The 21,164-nt window shown below is 40.5% G+C and overlaps 1 protein-coding gene across 2 annotated transcripts in view; it reads right to left on the bottom strand.

Annotated features, from left to right (window-relative positions):
• Positions 1-1,678: 1,678 nt before the first annotated feature.
• Positions 1,679-21,164, bottom strand: part of LOC137993042 (DNA repair protein RAD50-like) — a 71,432-nt gene continuing 51,946 nt past the window's right edge. For both annotated transcript variants that reach the window (XM_068838698.1, XM_068838696.1), the window contains exons 29-43: positions 20,037-20,132; positions 19,830-19,859; positions 18,090-18,170; positions 16,814-16,872; positions 9,957-10,104; positions 9,332-9,462; positions 8,150-8,195; positions 7,561-7,686; positions 7,183-7,235; positions 6,554-6,639; positions 5,027-5,106; positions 4,245-4,307; positions 3,596-3,729; positions 3,289-3,417; positions 1,679-2,437 (exon numbers count right to left, since the gene is read on the bottom strand). In XM_068838698.1, coding sequence (XP_068694799.1) covers positions 2,371-2,437; positions 3,289-3,417; positions 3,596-3,729; positions 4,245-4,307; positions 5,027-5,106; positions 6,554-6,639; positions 7,183-7,235; positions 7,561-7,686; positions 8,150-8,195; positions 9,332-9,462; positions 9,957-10,104; positions 16,814-16,872; positions 18,090-18,170; positions 19,830-19,859; positions 20,037-20,132 — 1,329 coding nt within the window. In that variant the 3' untranslated portion in view covers positions 1,679-2,370. The remainder of the gene's footprint in view (positions 2,438-3,288; positions 3,418-3,595; positions 3,730-4,244; positions 4,308-5,026; positions 5,107-6,553; positions 6,640-7,182; positions 7,236-7,560; positions 7,687-8,149; positions 8,196-9,331; positions 9,463-9,956; positions 10,105-16,813; positions 16,873-18,089; positions 18,171-19,829; positions 19,860-20,036; positions 20,133-21,164) is intronic.

Genomic DNA, 21,164 nt, shown 5'->3' on the forward strand with positions numbered 1-21,164 from the left:
TATGTTTCACCGCCTGTCTGGACGTTCCATTCTTGAGCTCCATGTGGGTATATTTTCTTTAAAGATGTACTAAAAAGCCATTCGCGTTACAATGACTTTCGACGCCACTACAGGTTAATCGTGCAGAGCAAGCTACGCATTACCCCAGCCCCCTCAAACCTAACAAAATACCCACAGAAGACCCTATGCACAAAGACACCACTTAGCAGGGGAGTGACAGGCAAGACTTTTCCCGACACGGAAAATAGAAAAACCCACGAAATGAAACCGAGATTCCGACTGGGTTTGGCAACCCAGTAAAAACACCTTTTCTAGCTTCCAATGCCCTCCGTACCTAGAATTTAAACCTTTCCCACTTTCTCTCCTCCCTCCCCCTTTCAATGTTGACTGCTTAAGTTCCCAACAATTTTTTGTCTTGCTAGCAACACTAAGGGGGGAGGGGGGGGGGGGGGGGGGGGGCTGCAGTGTGGGAGATGATAGGGAAATTAAAAACGCCCCAAGAAGGTGAAGTGTCTCCACTATTTTTGCAACTTGTTGTAGCTCAGATTTGACGCAACTATTTACAGATTTCAAAACGGACAAACAAGAATTGAAATGGTAGTCACCCAAAGACGAAACGCTCGCGTTCCCAACACCATTGCTGTCGATATACCCAAACGAATTAGTAACAATCAACCCAACATAAAACATAAACTTCTTTCCACTGCGAATAACATTGAAAACACCGAACACTTGTTGAGTGAAAATTGTTTCAGACATGACTCGTTAAAGGCGATACTTACTCACAGGAACAAGTATCTCAGAGAAATTCTCTATACACACGGTGAGGTTTTTGGAGACACGAAAGAATTGTTTGAACTACTAAAAAAGTACGAGGAAACTAACTTGTGCGAAGAGGAGATTTTTCAAGCCAAGATGATTAATTCACAGTTTGCTATTTATGCCAGTAGATCTAGAGCAAATGACTTTTTCAGTTTACTGCGAACCCCTCCAAGCGAGAGTACCCTCACATATAAACGAACTCCAACTGAATGGCTCACAATTGTCAAGCCACAAAACAAGAGACCATGCAATCACGCTATAAAATACCTTTACCAGCAAGGCACACAGAGGTAACTCTTGACTATCGTCAAATCCTCACTTCGGGATGCGATAAAGACATTCGCATTACCCTTAGCGTTGATGCGCTTTTCTTAGTTTGAACGAGTGATTACAAAGGTCTGTGACACGTTTCAGGTGACCCACATCAAGATTATACTGATCAACTGTTGATTTTAGCCAGAAGCAACATTTCCGTCATGCAAGAAATTAAGTAGCCGTGTTTTACAAAGACATGACAATAAGTCAGCTTTCCTACTTCAAAGAGTTTTCATTTGAATTGTTCATGTTTGAATTGTTCATCCAGACAAGAAGAGATATTTTTGTATTGTGACAATATCTGAAGCAAGTGTTTCACATTTGCTCTAGATACCCGTCAATGTTAGTAAGTTATTTTAATATATTTGGAATAAGACCACAAAGTCTAAATCCGACTTTTTTTCTTTTGGCTTACAGTACCAGTTCGCCTTTAATTAGCACGAACATACAACTCAAACCTTAAGCCGAACAAATGAAACAAAAATATAACCAAAACATAAAAGTAATGCTGCAAAGATCAGCCAGGCTGCTTGTCATAAAGAGTACTTTAATTTCTTCTTAAACACAGGTTGCAAATATAAACGCAATCTAAGTTACCTCTTTCATGACCTGCTAGCGTTTTCTAAGCAGTAATAGGGACTTTAAGATCTACGACGTGCTCGTCAAAGAGAACGCCGCAAAATAACAATATCACTGATTCGTTTAAAGAGAAAAAAAATCGTGCTGCACGCATTTAAACACATTTTTTTGCGTCACTCTGTACAGCGACGCGAAACCGCCAAATTTGAGATTTCACGAGATGGCAAGCGTAGAATGGGCTATTTCCGAGTTCATGTCTGCCTCCTCTTCAAAGTGAGTCTAAGTGCGAAGTTTTTGTTATGGTAATTAGTTCTGCTTTACATCTGAATGAAAACTAATTTTCATAACAAAAACTTCGCACTTGGACTCGCTTTGAAGGGGAGGAAGACATGAACTCGGAAATGGCCTATTGTGAATTTTTCATTCTCTTTTTTCACTCTGAAATCGCTCGTACTATTTCACTTTTAGGATACTTCCACCTCATTGCGCGACGCAACCGAGATGGAATCATCGTCTACGTCGCCGTCGTAGATCTTAAAGTCCCTAATCTGGGGATCTCGGGATTATCAACGTATTAGGGCCTATTTTCTATATTTTCAAAATGTCCACCAACGTTCTCCCCATAAAGGAACGCCCAATCATAGGTTGTCATCTTCACTCCATAAGAGACTCTTCTCGGTTAAGTGCAGCAACACTCTGCCTCAAAATCTTTGAATAACCGCTTTGAAAACAAAATAAAACATAGAACAAAGCTGAATAACGCAAAGGCTACGTCACAGCTCAACGAATGGGAACGTGGGCTCAGGCGCGCGCGGTTTGAAATGGCTGTGATTCGCGGGCAATTTTTTTTTGGTATTTACACTTAAAAATAAGGTCGTTGTTTAAAAAATAGGGAAATTTGCTTAGAATTTGGAAGAAAGAAATAAGTATCTCGAACAAATAAGGCTTGTAGAACGTTGGGAAAAATCGTTTTCTTCAATAATTTAGCCCTCAAAGTTACATGCCATCTGCTACTTCTTATTATTCCTGTGCGTAAACTTGACGATAAAAAAATAATCCATTGAGTTCTAAGGTACATTTCTTGGCTTAAACCAGACAAACAGCATTCTTAACCAGATATATCTTAGTCTTTATTGTTTCAATTTTGTTTTTGTTTTTGTTTTAAGACCTTGGACTTGAAAATGACCGAAGAACGGTGGTAACGTTGGCATTTTGACTCATTTTTTATCGCCCAGACGAGAGCAGATGACATTAATGTCAAAGATAAAAACAGTAAATCGGTCGGTCCTTCCCACCTTTTCCAACCTTTTTCAGTGAAAGATATTCCAGAAGAGCGGAGCCATCTTTAGTCTTTTTTAAATGTTTAACAGACTAGTCAAGGAACGTTGAATGTTCTCCAGGTTCTTCTTTTACTTAGTAAAGAGATTTTGACGCAGTGGTGCCGGAAGCGTTCTAACAAACTAAAGCAAAGGCCATGTTTCGGACAAATCACTCCGAACATACAGTACAGCAGAAAAGGGTTTTTATGGTGGCCCGAGATGTCGGCTTCTTGTAAAAGACAACGAAAATTACCTGTCATCTTTGTAGATTCGGAAATAGTAGTCTACAAAGTCAGCTCTGCCAAGGTTTTGCACAAACTCTTCGTCGTGTGTAATAACTACAAGCTGAAAGTTCCTTTGTTGCTGCCTGGTTCTTATGATTCTATAAAGGAAAAGAAATAAAATCTCAGCACAACACTAATTGACTAACTTGAAGATAATTGACAAGGTTGAGCTAAACTACTTACGCGTCAAGCAAAGTTAGGAAACGTGTAGCCAAAGTTGAAGTAAGCAATGAAATTACATAAACGGAAACACAAAGAAACAAAGAAATATCTTACGAAGCCAACTGGTTGGCCAGACTCTCAATGTTATCTTCATCCAAGTTGGTGGTCGGTTCGTCAAGTGTTAAAATCCCACAGTTAAGGCAAAACGTTTCCGCCAAAGCAAGCCTGATGATTAGGGATGCCAAGACCTGGATTCCAAAATAGGATAAGCGAATGCATTAATTTTTTTCCAGTGTCTAATTTGGCAAAACAGTTGTTGGAATGTTATAAGAGCCTCGGTATTAAACTTAAAAGGCTGCACAAATGGAAGCCGACCAAATGAATCTGGGTAAAGGTCATTTTTGCCAAGCAGCAACAACATCTGAAATATATTGTTTACTCGCATGGCAACCAGGATTTCTGAACTGAAGTTGTTCAGAGAGCGTTCGTGCATTGCAGATCGAAATGGAATTTAAAATTGCTCTTTTTAATAAGAGCGGATAACCGGAGTATACCGGGAGAAAAACCTCTCGGTGCAGAGTAGAGATGACTCTATACAACAAATGCAACGTACATTTGACGTTGATCGCGTGCCTTTCACATTGGTGGAAAGAGAATACCCTGCTCTAACCACTTTGGATGAAGTGGAAAAGGAGAGGAAATAGAGGAAAGAGGCCGCGTTTCCTTCCTTACAACTGAGCACCAACAACAATGAAAAAAAAACCTTTTGTCCAGCGCTGCAGCGTCCCCTCATGTCCAACGCAGTGTCACCTTTGATCATAACCACCTAATTACAAAAATGACAAGAAGCGTTTCAATACTCTCTTCCTTTTCACCGCATTATCACCATGAAACTGGCTGTACTGAAATACCAACTGAATATTCCTCATCGTCTGAAGGTTTTTACAGCGGGTTTCAATTGCATGCGGTCAAACCGAAAGCAAGGAAATTATCTCGGCCAATCAGAAAAAAGGTAGACAGTAAACAAACCAATGGCAAGATGAAAAATTTATGCTGTTGGCGTTCAGAACGGGACCACGCATGCGAGCAAGACATAATTAGCTCTGATTGGCTGAGAAAGTAGCGCCATTTATTAAAAATCAATTACCAAACAGCGTAACGGTAAACCAATCGATTGTCTTAACAGATTGCCCAGAAATAGGTAATAGTGCTGTAAGAATAGACAGTTCAGGAGAGAACTTGATGAGAAGACAAAGGGATTTAGTTTGTAAAGAAACTATGGTGCTCCGTCAGTGGGGAAGTGAAACACAGAAATGGGTTTATCAACAAGGTTGATATGGTAAACATAACACCGTAGAGAAAGGAAGGGTTAACGCTCGAAACGTCGGCTTTCAAATTTCTCTACGGTGGTCAATTTACCAAATCACCCCAGTTGATAAGTTACCCATTAGAGAACAAAAGATCCCACTTAATTGCACAAAGATAATCTTTATATATAACTGACACACAAAGGACTAGTAACAATAAGTAAATAAAGTTACATACCCTGTAGTTGTAAGTTCGCCTTGCTTTGGTTGCACCACTTCCTTCCTCCTCATCTGACCGTATTTCGATGGTGTCTATGTCTACAGGGAAAACGTGTTTCTGTAACTGCATGATTCTGAGAGATTGGTGATTTTCGTAAAGAGAAGAAATCGGCCTGCGTAGTGAGATTCAAGAAGTGGCGATGCTAACTTAAGCGACCTATCCCTGCTCTCCATTTCAAGCATTACACTTTATTTTTGTCTTGCCTTATTTTATGTGATCAACAGATAATACACTTACAGTTTCCTACCACATAGCCACCAAGATATACTTTTAATTTTATACTTTTGTCGTTATTATGCAAGGGCAACATATTGACCATTTACAGTTTTCAACATAGTTGCTCCAGAGTTGTTTTTCCTATGGGGAAGAGGAAGGGAAAATCGGTGTGGAGGAATTCAAATGTGTCAAAAGGAAACGAAAGGAAAGAGCGCAGGCCAAGAGTTACTAGGTGGCTGGAACAAAGGTAGAGCACGAGATCGCACGCCCTTCTCGTATTCACACTTTCAAATTTTTTTCAAGACGATTCCTCTTTCTACTTATCCTTCGAACGCCTACCACAAAGGCTGAATTATTAGACGGTGCATACAAACGCAAAGCACCGAGAACTTCGCGCTCTCCTCTTTCCGAACAGTGTGTGAGTTGCGTCCCACGTCGATAAATGCAGAGACAGATGAGTCCTTATCCAAAAAAACTAGACTATCTACTACTGTCGAAAGAAAGGCGGCACTTTCTGGTTCTTTATCTAATACCATGAATGGTGGTCCAGTTAGGAAATCGAATTTACGACCTCAGCGCAGCTCAGCCTAATTATCCATGCAATCAAAGCTTTAACAATTTATCCTAACAAATAAGTGGATCGGAAAGTGAACGCTAGATCTACATCTACATCTACATCTACATCTACATGTCCCAGCACTCAGCAAAGTCCTTTTGACTTACGGCTGTTTTTGCTTTGGTGGCCTCATACACCACAAGCCTTTTTAGAGACATTACGCCAAGACGGCCACTTTTGCTGGAAAGAACACGGTCACAGAGGACAGCCACAACACCGGAAACTTCATCCCCTACTCTTCTCGAATAGTGGGTTCTTTAACTTCCCACAGAGAACTTATAAACACGGAAGATATTTGTGAGACGGGGCCTATGGCTTATAGTCCTTGTCCGAGAAGACTTGAATTTCTAGCCATTTGCGGATGTAATTACAAAGCAGCACTTTCTCCTCAGTTATTTAAAGACCCTGAGTGTTGGTCCGGCCGGAGTCGAACTCACGACCTCGCGCATGGCAGCCCGATGCTCAAGCAACTGAGCCACTGGTGTGCTAGGTTATCATTACTAGTGCCGATTATCAATGTATACGCTGTGTGATACACTTCTAGATTTTAACCGCGTAAATCAGTATAACCTGGATTGTGGTTATCGGAAAGGGGAAGAAACTCGTAAAGTGTCATAATTCAGTCTTCGAAATACGCGAGAGGGCAACCTTACCATTTCCTTTGTAAGTGTTGATCCAATACTCTTTGATGATTTTGTTTATCTCAGCCATTTTGAGTCCGTGATATCGCATAATTGCCCTTAAATGAAGCAGAGATATTTAAGAATGTGAATTCGCCAGAGAGGAATGGTGTTTACCAGTGCTCAAATGTGTAGATATGCACTCTTAAGGATGGATGGATGGATGGATGGATGGATGGACGGACGGACGAATCTACCCATTAATGATAACGACAACTGGCTTTTCTGCCAACTTCACAAACGTGAACAGATAATAACAATGGAAATCAACCTACTATAAAATATTACAAACTTCATTACGACTAGGAACATGGCCCCTTATTCTCCAACGCCTCTAAAAGCCACTTCACTTAAGCCTTACAAGCTGGGAGCCTCTCAAATCCAGGAGGAAGGTCAATCCAAAGACGGACTGCTCGAGATACAAATGACAAAAAATTGACTGAACAATTACAGTCATGGTCAAGGTAGAGAAAGTACAGCAGATCGAACAAAATCGAAGCCATAATATCTAAACTGACGAACCAACCGAAACAAAAACAAAAAAACCAAGCAAACACAAATATAAATTAAATAAAAGGCAAAACTGAAAGAAAAGGAAATACCTGTCCAGTGCCTTATAATACTTCTCAAGATCCGCATTTGCCATTTCGGTTGTCTGTGATACAATTGAAACAACAGTTGAATTTATCCTCTTACAGAAAGGAGAACTTTTAAAACTCTAAAAGAAGGCGTCAAAGCAAGTTTGTTCAAAAAGCGGGTGAATTAAAATCATTAAAATGTTAGCCTGCGTAGCTAGTGGTATTGTTGGCGCGGGGGCACATTGACGAGCGGCGAAGCCGAGCCGAGAACGGGGAAGGGTGCCGTGAAATACCAGCGATATTTCATAGCGCCCCTTCTCATTCTCCGCGCGGATTATGCCTCTTGCGCCAACAACACCGCCAGCCACGCAGGCTATAAGGATGTTTTCACTTTGGACACACCTTAATTGCGATGAATTGCTCTCTGTGCCTTTTCTCGGCGTTCTTATATAAGTCACTTCTCAGTTCTCTCTGGCACCGCCTGGCATCATCTTCGTAACCTCTTAGTCGTCCCTCATAGTGGGCAATCTAAGTAGCAAAACGTTTCAGTTAAAGGATCGCTTGCAATGATGAAAATGGATAAGCATATAAAAAAACTCTCTAGTTAAATGTTCCAGATTTCGGTAAAAGTCAGTTTTCTGGCTGTACTTCCCTTGCAGTTGTCGTCTATTCGCGAACACTCTACCCCAAGCCAATTACATACCAAAAGGGACCTACCACAAATTAAGCCATTAACCATTCAAACCACTACGAACGCCACCAACTAAATACGAACAATCCGACAGATTTTAAGAACCTGGAAATGTTTCATAAAATTGGGTCTACGGTTCATCGTTGTCATCCGAGAAGACCAGAGAGCCTTATAATTTACGTTTTTCATTTTCTTTCGTTTTCTTAAACTTGACCGGGTGTTGGTCAGGACGGATTTCATTCCACCACTTCCAGCGTCAAAGTTGGTGCTTTATGGGCCTTGACAACCTTTGTAACTTACGTCTTTTCTTAACTCATCCGATTGTGTCTGCAATTCCTGTCTTTCACTGAAACAAAAGGAATCATAGTGTTGAGGTCAGAAGCACATGACCTTGAAACGTGTAACTCGCAACTATTTTCCTGGATCAAAGCTGAGGATTTTAGGACACCAACTAAACTTTATGCCCAAATATGGACAAAACTAAGATCGAAGCTGCACATGCGGGAAAATGCACGAGCTACGTTACATCCAAATAAGGAAATTTCTAACTGAACAAAACCCAATCTCTGAACCAGAGTTAAACGCTACAAGGTCACGAGCTTCCGGTTGAGGCCTCAAGTACGTTACTGTCGTAAGCCTGGTTTTCACTAGCGTCGCAAACACAAGCGCAAGCATGAGAGTGCTTATTTCACCGTGAAAACGTGGTTGACGCAAGAATAAGCACAAGCACAAGCACAAGCTTGTTCTTGCGCTTATGCTTACGTTTGCTTGCGTCGTGTGAAAACAAAACGCAGCATAAGCACAAGGAAATTTGTTACGAGGCAGTGCGGCCCAGTGGTTAGGACGCTTGCCTTGAGATCCGGGGATCCCGGGTTCAAGACTCGTTCTGACCACTCCTTGAATTTGTTCCTGATAGCCCTGTTTCAACTTCTCAGCCGCACTTGTAAATAGCCAACTGGTTTGCCTCCGGCCAGTTGGGATTCTTAAAAGTTGTTGTTGTGTTGTCGTTTCGTTCGTTGTGTTTCATTGGTCCTGAAAAGACCCCTATGTGGAGCGGTCATGCAATTAAGTATCTATGTCTGTATTGTACGTCGATCTGGCCAATTAAAGCACTCGTTCCAGATTCCCCGGGTCTGAGAATTTGAACGAGATGGCTGATGCCGTGGTTGATTTTGATGCTTATGTCGACGTTGCGCTTGCGTCGCTAGTGAAAACCAGGCTGCAGTCGCCAAAAAAACAAAACAAAGAAAGATAAGACAGTGAGGGGTTTAGATAATCATGCCGCATGCGATAGCAAAGAATGGGATACGACAGCTGACTGAAGAACGCTGTAGCCAACTATGGTGGCCGAGGACGTGACACTTTCACAAGTTTGTCTTGTCCATTCAAAGACGCATGGACGGTATTTTACCGTTGTATTTGTTCCAAATCAAGTGCTTATGTCTGAAAAATACAAAACAACAGATGTCCAAGATTTCTTACCTGACAAGATCCTGGTGTTCTCCAAACTTTTTCAGTTCTTCTTTGACATCAGCTATCCTCTTGTCGATGTTTTGAGTCTCCTCTTGAATACTTTTCAGTTGAATGTTGTCTTCCAGTTCGCGAGCCCGGATCTACAAAAGCCACAATTCCCGACCCAATAAAAATATTCAAGTGAAATTAAATCTCTAATGCCCGACTTCAGTCCTCGAGCCTCTTTTTTCTACTTTCATGCATGATGCTCGTTATCTTCTCGTTCTTAAACCAGCACAAGCAACTATGTGCAATTACCTAAAAATACGGTTCATAAACGCAGTGCGGACGAACCTACTGTGGGGTGTAAAACATCAGTTCTACAAAAAGAAACAGATATAGTCGCTGAAAAGAAAATCTAACAAGAATTAGTTTAGAATCGAACTTACGCGCTATTTAATACTATTCTGATTCTTCATTTGCTTTTATTATGGATGCTGATATAGACAATATTTTAAAAAGAAGGAACTTACTCCTTTTTAAAATATTGAAAAACTGGTCACGGAGAAACTGATCAGAAGGGGTTTGATTAGGAGTAGTTCCTCGTCTTCAATAATAAGAAACTTACGCATATAAACCTACTGAATATTCTGACCTGCTGTTTAGCGATGTCTTCTTTCAGTTTATCGATTTCTGTTGAAACAGCTTCTTTCTCACTCCTCAGCTTTTCCGTTCGGCCGGCCAATTCCCGTAAACGAGCTTCGTTCTCTTTTAAAGCAGTGTCACATCCTTGATTCATATACCTATACGTAGACACGCAAAAATGAATTGGTTTCAGCAGATGAGATCAATTCTGTTTTGGCCAAGTAACGTTTCTTTAACTTTGATACAAAGAGCAGTCGAGCATACATCCTTAGGATGCAGCATCGTACGAAAATAGCCGCTTTCGATTGCCTACACAACTGAAAATAATTATAGAGTGCAAAGAACATTCGTTCTCTAGATTTGGTATTTTCGTTGTATTTGTGAAGCTGCCTTCCCTCCTCTCTTTCAAATATATGTTGGTCGATTTTCCTTGTGTCGTTCCCTTCATTATTTTTTCCATATTTGTTATGTATTTTGCATGGTTATTTTTGTTATTTTTGCGATTGCCTGCTTGACATCAGTGTACTTCTGTAGTGTCTGTAAACTGAGCTCTGAATGACACTCCATCCAGAGGTGCTAAAAGTTAGGCCAGATCAAGCCACGCTTGTACATGACACTGAATTAAATCTGCTTTTTCTTCTTTACTTTCTTTTCCGTCTCGCTTTGCGTACGTGCAGGCTTAGCAATAAGCACACAGCTTTGATTACAATGAGAATCCCCATTACATATATTTAAGAAGTGTTTTCTTGGCTCCCGACTAGCGGAATTTCCAGCAGAAAACTTTCCATCATAATGTCGCCCTAATCTGGCCATGTGAGGCTCAAAAAGGGGAACCAATCACGAGTGCGTCCCTGACCCATCGGTTTTCAAACTTCCAATTTCGCATATCAAGTTACCTCTGTAGACACGAAAAAGCACTGTTATTATTAATGTTGTGATTCTTATGACGAGACGTTTCCTTTTTCACCAATGTTTCCAGTTAAACTAAACAAGTCGCGTCGGTTAGCCAAGCTAACATTCTTTATTCCATTTGCTTAAGCTTAGCTATCATTTCTATCTTATGGGAACACCAGCTCCAAACAACATAAGTTTAAGAATTCAAAAATTATAAAAGCTGATTATTATAATGAAGAATGTTAATCCGCACCTGCTACCGTTGTGTCGCTACGGACAGAAAGAAAAATGAGTCGTTTGACCAGCAAACTTGTCACGGAAGTCCGAGATAAAGTCCGGCGGGCATAAATTAAACAGCACGATAAAAAGAGCTCGTCCTTTAATACGTGATTAATTAGAATATACTTTCAAACGGTATTTTCAGTTAGCGCTTGAGAACCAACATATAGATGTATGAAAGCGGGTCAACATATGTCAACTAAAACAATTTTAGGTCTTCACATAATTTTTCGTATGGACTTTTTTAATACGAAACCTCCGACTCCAGTCTTACGTTAATTGAAAATTTCTAGTTTCGGTTTGTCTCATGAAATATCGGCATAAGGAAATAGTTAGAGAAAGTAGATAAGAAGAAAAACTCCATTTCCGATATAATTGTTATTGACAATCATTTACATGACATTTTTTACTGAACCCTAAGAAACTAAGTACAGCTTCAGGGTTAAGAGCAGGTATTTCCTGAAAATAAGAATCTGTAAAGAAAATTTTATTATTCGGTACAACAAAAAAATTGTATACTTCGTTCAGGCTCTGTCACGACTCACCGTAAATTCTGTGACCTTTCATTTTTTTTAGTACGTTTAATCATATTCAATATTGTAATTTAAGATATGTAACTTTTACCTCCAAAGGCACAAAAATTGCTGCTATTATCAGTATTATTTAGAAGGTGTAAGAGCTGACAAGTCTTTAATTGTTGTTGCCTTTGTTTGTTTTCTATTCTATTATCTTTGATGGCATTATGCTTTACGTCCGTGCCTACGCTTAAATATGCTTCCGCTGTGTACGAGTCACCATTTTGTCATCTACACTTGACGAGAAGGGTTGTTAAATGACTATGCAAGCAAATAACTCGTCCGATATTTCGTTGACAACCCATTCACCTGCTACTTCCTCTCCGTTAAGCAATTCACTATTGAATCACTGGGCATGGAAATTTTACGCTTACTTATTCGCGTGTTTGTTCGGTATTCTCGCGGTAAGTTGCTCAATCGCCTTCGTTCAACAACAGAAGCAGAAGTCTCGCAACCATAATCTCCACGCTCGTTTCACAACCGTTGAGTTGTTCCTCTCTGCGACTTTAAAAATGGTCGGAATTATTTGGACCCCGATAGAATTACAAGAAGTATCGACAGAAACATTCATCGCTTCGGTACTCATAAATTGCTTTTCCTTGGCGCTATGTCTGTCAGCGTTTAGTACTCTGCTTCTTATACTCTTAGAAACAACGAAGATTTCACTAAGCGCACCGCGGTTACAAAACATCTGGTCACTACTTGCTGTTACCTCTGTTTTCACAGCGATAATGCTTACATTTAACCTGTTAGTTTTGTTTGGCAGACGCGAACTATGGTGCTTTGTTTCGCATGTGGTTATCTTCATTTGGGGAATGATAATTTGTACTGGATACACCGTAGCAGGGTTGAGAATGATGCAAAATTTGAGATCATCACGGAGACTAGAAAACTCATGTAGGAAAGGAAGCAGATTGAGAAGTATCATAATTCAAGTTTTTCTATCAGCTTTTATTACAGCGGTGTCGTTAATATTAAGTCTTTTCCTTTACAGCAACGACCACGGTGTTGTTCATGAAATAACTGAGAAAGGTAGTTGGTCGAGATATACTATCTTGTTCCTGATGAAAAGCTGTGAATTCGCGATAGCTGTTCTCATTTTCAAAATTGTCACTGGAAAGAGCTGTCGCAATAATTCCGTGGAAAACAGGCAAGCAGTACAGCTTGGAACATTTACCGAAGATCCAACGAACACGTACGAACAATACCCGAGTGGGTCACCAAAAGGGTGAAATGGCCAAGTAAGCCTCGGAGTAGAATGAGTCATCTATCTAGTATTTACGTACGACACTGCGACCAAAAAAATCAAGGAAATCTCGGCTAAAATAAAGTTTTGGACTTATACTGAAACCGGCCTAAGGCTTAAACTCGATAGTTTTTTCATTATTTCACGGCAGACTGATTTCTTTCTCCTTTCAATTTCCCGGCCGGCGCCATTTGCCGCAAGGTTTGTGGGAGAAACTTATGACGTCAATGAGCTGTTAACCCATTGAGTGAGTGGAGACTTTATAGATTTTACTCTGTCAAACGCCAGACGATTTTACTCGTCAATTAAGGGCGGTTGAGGAGTTCATGGGAAGGCAAGAGGATTGGTTTTCGTTAAAATGCCCAGAACGATTGTCCAAACATCAAGACAGGTTCTGTAAATAGTAAAGAAAGGTTGGCCTTTATCATTAGTTAATCTCGCTCAATTTATTTGGAACAGCTGCAGATTCTCTCATCAGGGTGAAATGTTGCGTACGAAATGAACTTTCGACAGACCGCATTATCACGTGGAATGAAATGAGAATAAAAATGTAAATGAAAAATGCGAATGTTTCATGTGGAATTAAAACACTTGCAAATTTGAATACCGACATAACAAAGCAGTGAGATGAACTCGCAAAAAAAAGAACTTCACACGGGTTTCGTCGGTATGACACGAACTTTGCGCGTGACTTTATTATATAATAATGACGTAATAGTGATCAATTGCTGTTATTACAGTTAAGCCCACGTTTCAGCGGTGTTCGATTCAGAGCGCGCGGAAGCGAAGCTTCCGTGTCAACATTCGATCAGACATAGAGAAGAGTACGAGACTTGGCGCGCGAAATGCGAAAAAAAAAAAGAGTTTTTTCTCAGAAGAAGCCTCGGTTAACATATCCATATGCTATACAGTGCCTTGCCATCCTTTCAACGATAAAATTAGGTCAGACAAACCTCAAATTACTCGGAAAAAAAAAGCGAAGAAAACAGTCCAGAATCAAGAAATCACAGTCTTTTTCTCAGAAGAAGCCACGACAGTTTCGCACATTTAGTGTTGTTACTTCGGTTAACATATCCATATGCTATACAGTGCCTTGCCATCCCTTCAACGATAAAATTAGGTATGACAAACCTCAAATTACTCGGAAAAAAAAGCGAAGAAAACAGTCCAGAATCAAGAAACCACACAGTCTTTTGATAAGAAATTATTGTTTTGACTCGAAAGCCTCGTTTTCGCGCCTTCTGAAACTAACACCGCTGAGACTCGGGTTCAACTTCAATAACAGCTATTGGATCATTGCATGTACTTTACTAGTTGTCGTGGAATTTTAGAGTCACGAACGAGTACGTAAATATTCTTCCTGTATGAAACATACTTAATTCTCGACGTTTTTCTTGAGTAATGTAATTATAACATAGTAAGAAGAATCAAACTTCTGCTGATGCATGTAGATTTAAAACTCCCCCCTTCCTCTCATCACTGGCTTGTACATTGGAAGACCAAATTGTGGAATAAAGGCATATAATTGTGTTTGATACCTTGGCGATTTACCGTAAGCGGCTAGCAGCACAATACCTACTAGACATTGGGCCTGCTCAGCAGTCAAAACGTTAAAATTTCCATTCAAGGGCCTTGAATTAGGTGTTCAATCGTTAAATCAGTTCTGCTATCGCAGGACAAGACAACGAAACAAAAAAGAACGGCGCTTAGATGAACCGTCAAAAGGTCCATTGCACGATTACCCAACTAAAAAACAAGGAATAATTTAAAATTTAAAATGATCGCCCAAGTTTCTGAAAGGACAAGGACATCACCAGGGTAAAACGGACATCGATGTCAATGATAAATAATCGAATCCAAAAGGCATGGAAGAAACAACAACCGCTAAGGCAAAGGCAAACATCCTTCTTTAAACATTCCAAGGAAAAGAATAACCAACAGGTGAAGCAACCTCTTTGACATCTTTTATAATTCGTGTGTGGACAAGGATAAATAAGAGCGACCCCAATCAATCATCAAGACAACGAACATGGATGTCGTTTTTGTACAAGAAGCCAAAGATCGACCTCAAATGATGATTCTTAATGGGAAATCTAGTATTAAAACAATACTAGCGGTGGACCCCTTGAAGTTGAACGAGACAATTTCGGTATTTATGCATGATAATGCAAATAAAATTAAAACAGATAAAGCCTCCTTTTGGACACGCGTTGATAAAATCATGAAAGAGGCTACTATTTTAACACAACCATGTTTATGCACGACGATAAGGAGAAGAAATGAAGATGGCAGAAAGCGAATTTACCATTGCCCAGTACGATTCGAAAAAGCTAAAAACATGTTAATTTGCATGCAAAGCACATGTAAACAAATGCAGAATTACTCCATAAATGCGCAAAAAGTGTCAAAAATTCAAGGTAAGATAAAATTGCATCAACAGCATCATGCAGAGGGACGAAAACTCAACACTGAAGTCTCTTTCGTCCATGTCATCTCCATCGACAGATTATAAAGGATTCCTCAATTTCTGGGCCTGGGAATCTTATGCTTATACTTTCGCAAGTTTATTCGGCCTTTTCGCTTTGATCTGTCTCGCTGTTATTCTTCAACAATGCCGGCATAATTCACACAGCCGAAGTATCCATGCTCGCTTTTCCACAGTGCAACTTTTCCTTGCATCAACACTTAAAACAGTTAGTCTGCTTTGGAGTCCAGTGATATTGCACAAAGAGTCCAAAGAAATAATGACAGCAGCTCTCCTCCTGGATTGCATCTCAGTAGCCTTAAATCTCTCTGCATTCAGCATTCTACTTCTCGTATTGCTAGAAACGACCCAGACGTCGCTTGCAACTCCAAGGTTACAAAATCTAAGAATACTACTGGCTATCACTTGTGTTTTCTCGGCGGTAATGCTCTTCTTAAATTTGATGGCTTTGTGGAAACACAGTTTGGAATGGTACTTTGCCTCATATCTGTATGTCTTTCTATGGGGAATACTGGTTTGTGTGGGCTACGCCGTAGCAGGGTACAGAATATGGCAAAACTTAAAATCGTCGCGAAGCCAAAGGATCCACATTGGAGAAGGCAGATTAAAAAGGATTATTTCTCTCATATTCATATCACCGGTTATCACGTTCGCTACATTACTACTTAGTGTCTGCATGGCGGCTAGCGATTACGGCATCCTGATAAAGTTGGAAATATCAGCAAGCTCAAAATGGGCGCGGTTTGTTGTTTTGGTTCTACTAAGAACCTGTGAATTAATTATAATGCTAATAATATTTGGAACGGTAATACGAATAAAACCTCAAAGACGTTCGGCTAACGATGTACCAGCGCAGCAATTAGGGACATTTGCTAATGACTAAAAAAGTAAACAGAGATTTAAGTTAATTTTAAAAAGTACCGACAAAAAAATTGTGGTATCGACCATGCCGAACGTTCTGACGTCGAAGTTACGCAGCGACATAACGGCGGTTTGACACTGCAAAGTTTTGCAGAGGAATGCTTTAAGGATCACTGGACACTTTTGGAGAGAATACCTTTATTTGACGTGATACGTAAATCTCAATTACTCTTCAATACGATTTGCTATAAAAGATATCAGCGGTCCCTCAAGTTGTGTAGGCGTCCTGTGTACTATAGATTGTTCAAAGTCAGTTCAAAAATGAAATTTGGAAGAATAAATGAAAAGAGAAAAACGTTTGTTATGGGCGGAGATCTAATTTCACAACAAGAAAATCAAATTTGAATTTTTGTACCTAATGTGCAGTTTAAACTCCCCATAATTAAAAAAAAAAGGTTTTTTTTGTTCTTTGTTTCATATTCAAGCTATGTGTTATTGAAATCATTAAACAGGAATTTTAATTCTACCTTCGTATTTCGGCGTTCTTCTCATGCACTTTATCCCCACTTGTTCTAATTTTCTCAAGCTAAGAAGGTAAAAAAAAAAAAAAAGAAAGGCCCAAAAAAAGATATTTTGCGCGATGTCAAAAGCCTAAACCCTTTCAAACAATGAACCCATCCTGGTCAGAGTTTTTCTCTGTCCCTGTGTGGACCCATTTCCATTAGTAGGGCTAACGCTCACACGGTCTATATGGGTAGATAACTAGCACTTCACATTTCCCCTATAATAGTTAAGTCTGTTGAAATATAAAGTGCTACACGGCCAACGCTTGAAAAAACGTAACCCTTCCTTGTACTTGAACATATTCATTATCGTGACATTGACATCTCAAATTCCAACAACCTGCTCCCGTCGGACCTTGTAGCTCAGTCGGTAGAGCAGTGGTGATCTAACCCGAAGGTCGTGGGTTCAATTCCTAACCTGGTCAGAGTTTTTCTCCGTCCTTGTGTGGGCCCATTTCCATCAGTAAGGCTAACGCTTACATGGTTCATATGGGTAGAAAACTATCACTTCGCATTATCCTCTAAAGGCCGGGACACACTAGGCGACAAGTCGCAGCGACATGTGTCTGCGACAAGTTGCTCCATGTGTACTACTTGCAAAACAAGTCGCTGCGACACGACGCCTGTTCGGTGCACACGCAGTGATCTCGTATGAGTAGGAGTGTGAACTAGTTTTCTAATTCAATATGGCTGACCATATGACGCTCTTTCATTGGTTCATTTATATTTTATCGCAGCGACTTGTTGCCGGAAGTGGACACATGATGCAACAACTCTGCTTTCCGTGCGCTAATTTTGTCGCTGCGGGAAGTCGCACGAATTCAAACTGGTTTGAATTCGTGCGACTGATCACGGCGACAAAATTCTGCCGAAGCGACAATGATTTTCATGAAATTAACCGTGTCACACAAGGCGAATTGTTGTGGCGACTTGTCCCCGCGACGAGTCGCAGCGACTTATCGCCTAGAGTGTCCCGGCCTTAGTAGTTAATTGTCAATGTCGGCCTTTCCGGGAAGACAAATATTTCTGTTCTCAGCAATATAGGAACTCAGGTATTTAAAATCGTTAGAGTAACCGTTTAAATAAACATTTTACAAGACGAAAACCGACATCCAACTTCCCTTGAAGAACGAAGTATGACAAACGAACAAGGAAACAGTGAAAAGTGAAAGACAAAAGAGAACTCAAAAAGTTGACTTTTTTTCTCAGTGGATACCCCTAGAATACATTCAGCACTTACCAACTTCCTGTTCTCTTCATCTGCGGCTTCCTTCTGTCTTTTCACGTCCTGTTGTTGAACCCGTAACTCTTCGAGACCAGTCTGAAACATTCAAAATATATGATCTAAGGAGCTATATTGCCGAAAAGGTTGACACGACGAGGGAGAAGCGCGCGGCGCCAGTTCTTGCGCACTTCGGGTTCACGCGAACTTCAATCTGCGGTTGCGTTTTTCACTGCCATTTTTACTTCCGCGGGAAGGGTGCTTTCGATCCAATTTGCCGGTTTGTTGTTGTTTTTTTTTGTATTTTATTTATTTGTTTTGAAAAGTGCGCCAACTGCCGCTGCGACCATGACTGGCGGTAGTAAAAGGCGAAAACGTTGGTTGAAAGTTGAACTTCAGACTCCGCATAATCGTAAATGTCGAAGTCATTCTAAAGATAATTCATGTACTGAGAAGAGGTGTGCCAAAAACTGATCTTGACTAACAGTCACCCTATTGTGTTCTTGTAGCGGCATCCTTTAAAGAACGAGGCATTTAACAAGACACGTCATTTTTTTAATGAATATTTTTTATAGCAACGTTTTGGCTATGATCGAAAATCACTTCTACCTTTTATTTACATTTCGAAAGTTCTTATGCTGAATACTCGAAATGCGAGATTTTATGCAATCACTTCAAGAGAAAAACTACTTATTTGACGTCAATGTTTCATTTAACGGTCCCGGCGCCATTACTTGTTGTAGTTCTGACAGATAAGCCCTCAGAAAGCTGGATCGAGCCGCATTCACACAATTCATTTTTAAGCTAGTAGGTAAGTGACGTTACTTTCTCCTCGATCCAGGGGCCCGTTTCTCGAAAGTCCCGAAACTTTACGGGTCATTTTCGGGCGTCACAATTCCATTTGTACCTCAAGAACGGAGAGGATTTAAGTCTTCAAACTTCAGAGTCATTTTTCTTTTGTTACCTTGAAAATATGTTAAAAGATCGGTTTTCCAAAACAAGCTGTTGGCATTTTCACAAATGGCTCTTCGGGACTTTCGAGAAACGGGCCCCAGATCCTCGCAGGAGCAAGGATGGCACAGTCGGTTAGTGCGCGGCTTTGGTGCAAGAGGCCCTGAGTTCGATTCCCGGATCTCGCATCCTTGTTTCGACTTCTTTCCTTTCCGTGTAGCTTTAAGTAGCTTTAAATACCCGTAAAACGGAGCACTGATGGAGAGGGGGGAGTAAGATGAGCGCACCGTCGACCTCAGGTTTGTCAGTTGAATTACTGTTACGAGTTATCGACGTTAAATATGGTTACTTTACTTACCGCAGCAAGTAATGGCGGACCGTTAAGTTTAAAAAGTGGAGTTCAATTAAACAGCCTTCCTCTTCAAATTACTAGAAAAAATTTCGCCTGTTGATCATTCAACGCAAGTACTTTCGATGAAAAATAAGAACTGATTTTTTATTCATCTTAGTAGCACTTTAAGAACATACTAAGAACGTTACCCAAGCTGAGAGTCAGTTCATGGCGTCGTTTGCTTTTTGTTTTATGAGAAGTATACACAAAGGTAAAAGAAATGATGCATGATACAATGAAGAACACCTCAGATTGTAGTCAAACTTAGTATATCACACAACTTTTAAAACATTGTCAAGAACGTTTTCAGGCCCAGATCGCAAAAACAAGAAGGGACGATGGTTTCTTCTGTTGGTTTTTCCATTCCCGATGAAGAAAAGCTTGATAGGAATCTGGATATGAAAGACAATACTTACCGCTAAAGGCTGTAAATCTGCTTCTGCTTCCTGGAAACGAATATCAAGAAAACATATATAAGTAGTCCATCTTTCAATGTAAAACAAAATTCTCCCTACTCTGCCGTGAATATTTAGTTGCTCATGGAGAAATCGTCCAATCTAAATATTTCAAAAAGGGGAAGGCAAATCAAACGATTGTGATGAGCCACTGCACTTAATACCAACCTCAATTTCTCGTGCAAATGCACTGTTATTCGCGGTGAGGTCTGCTTTCTGTTGCTCCAAACGCGTCCTGGTTTGAAGCTGGGCTTCCAGTTGAAGCTAAAAGCAATCCAAATTGGACTAATGTTAAACGCAGTAGCGGGTTATGTTGAAGGCACGGTGAATTAATAAAACCAAGAAGTGATTGGAATCGCTTCGATGCCATGCACATGCCCTCGATATATTAAGAACGGAATGAACTATGACCATCAAAAGCACACTCCCAAAGACCTTGTAGTTGTCTGTAATGTACTAACGAAATGATTGGATTCGTCTACCCAGTCAATGTTTCAGGGTTCGACTTTGATGGCAAAGTATAAGGCTATTCTAGACTTCTGAAACTTCATCACTGGACAAATGAGAAATGTAGAATAAAGAAGGGAGAGGAAAAGGGGTAGGAGAAGACGGATGAAACGCTAGAAAATAAGGGCCAAGTGCTGCCTTTTGTAAGCGAACTAAGTCGAGAAAGTATATCCCTCTGGGATCTGTACTTTTGCAAGTAGATCAATAACTTACACTGCGACGCGCCTTACCGCGGCGACCTAACAAAGTTTTTTTACAAATTGTCCGTCGATCAGGATGTGTGAATTTGATTGAGTTGTGAGTTGAACACTGTTGCATGGGTTGTTGAGTTGAGGTATTTACACGTAATTGTCACATGTGAAAGTTTTTGTTGGGTGGCCAAGGTCAGGCGTGTGGCACTGTAAATATATATCTTTGCAGCTGCCCTTTACGGAGCCCTTACGGGGACACACAAGCTTCCGTGAAAATGACAACCTGACAAGATATCCCTGAAGATGTCTCCGATAGCTGTGACAGCGGCGAATGACGAAAACTATTGCGAAATGTCGCATGCACGCATTCGATTCTGCAAATTTTCGTTATCCCAGGAGCTTTACCCTTCCAAACGGCGCGAGGTCACAAGTACGCGGAGACTTTTTAGAATTAAATTACTTCCAAAGTTCTCATTTCTCTCAGCATTTACCAGTAACCACTTGTAATTCGCCTCAATCCTGATCATGTAATAAACTAGCCTGCACGCAGGCTCTTCCGTTGAAAATAGCGCACGGTCGAAATATAAAGGTGCTTGGT

Source organism: Montipora foliosa, chromosome 2 (genome assembly GCF_036669935.1).
Source record: "Montipora foliosa isolate CH-2021 chromosome 2, ASM3666993v2, whole genome shotgun sequence".
Taxonomy (NCBI): domain Eukaryota; kingdom Metazoa; phylum Cnidaria; class Anthozoa; order Scleractinia; family Acroporidae; genus Montipora; species Montipora foliosa.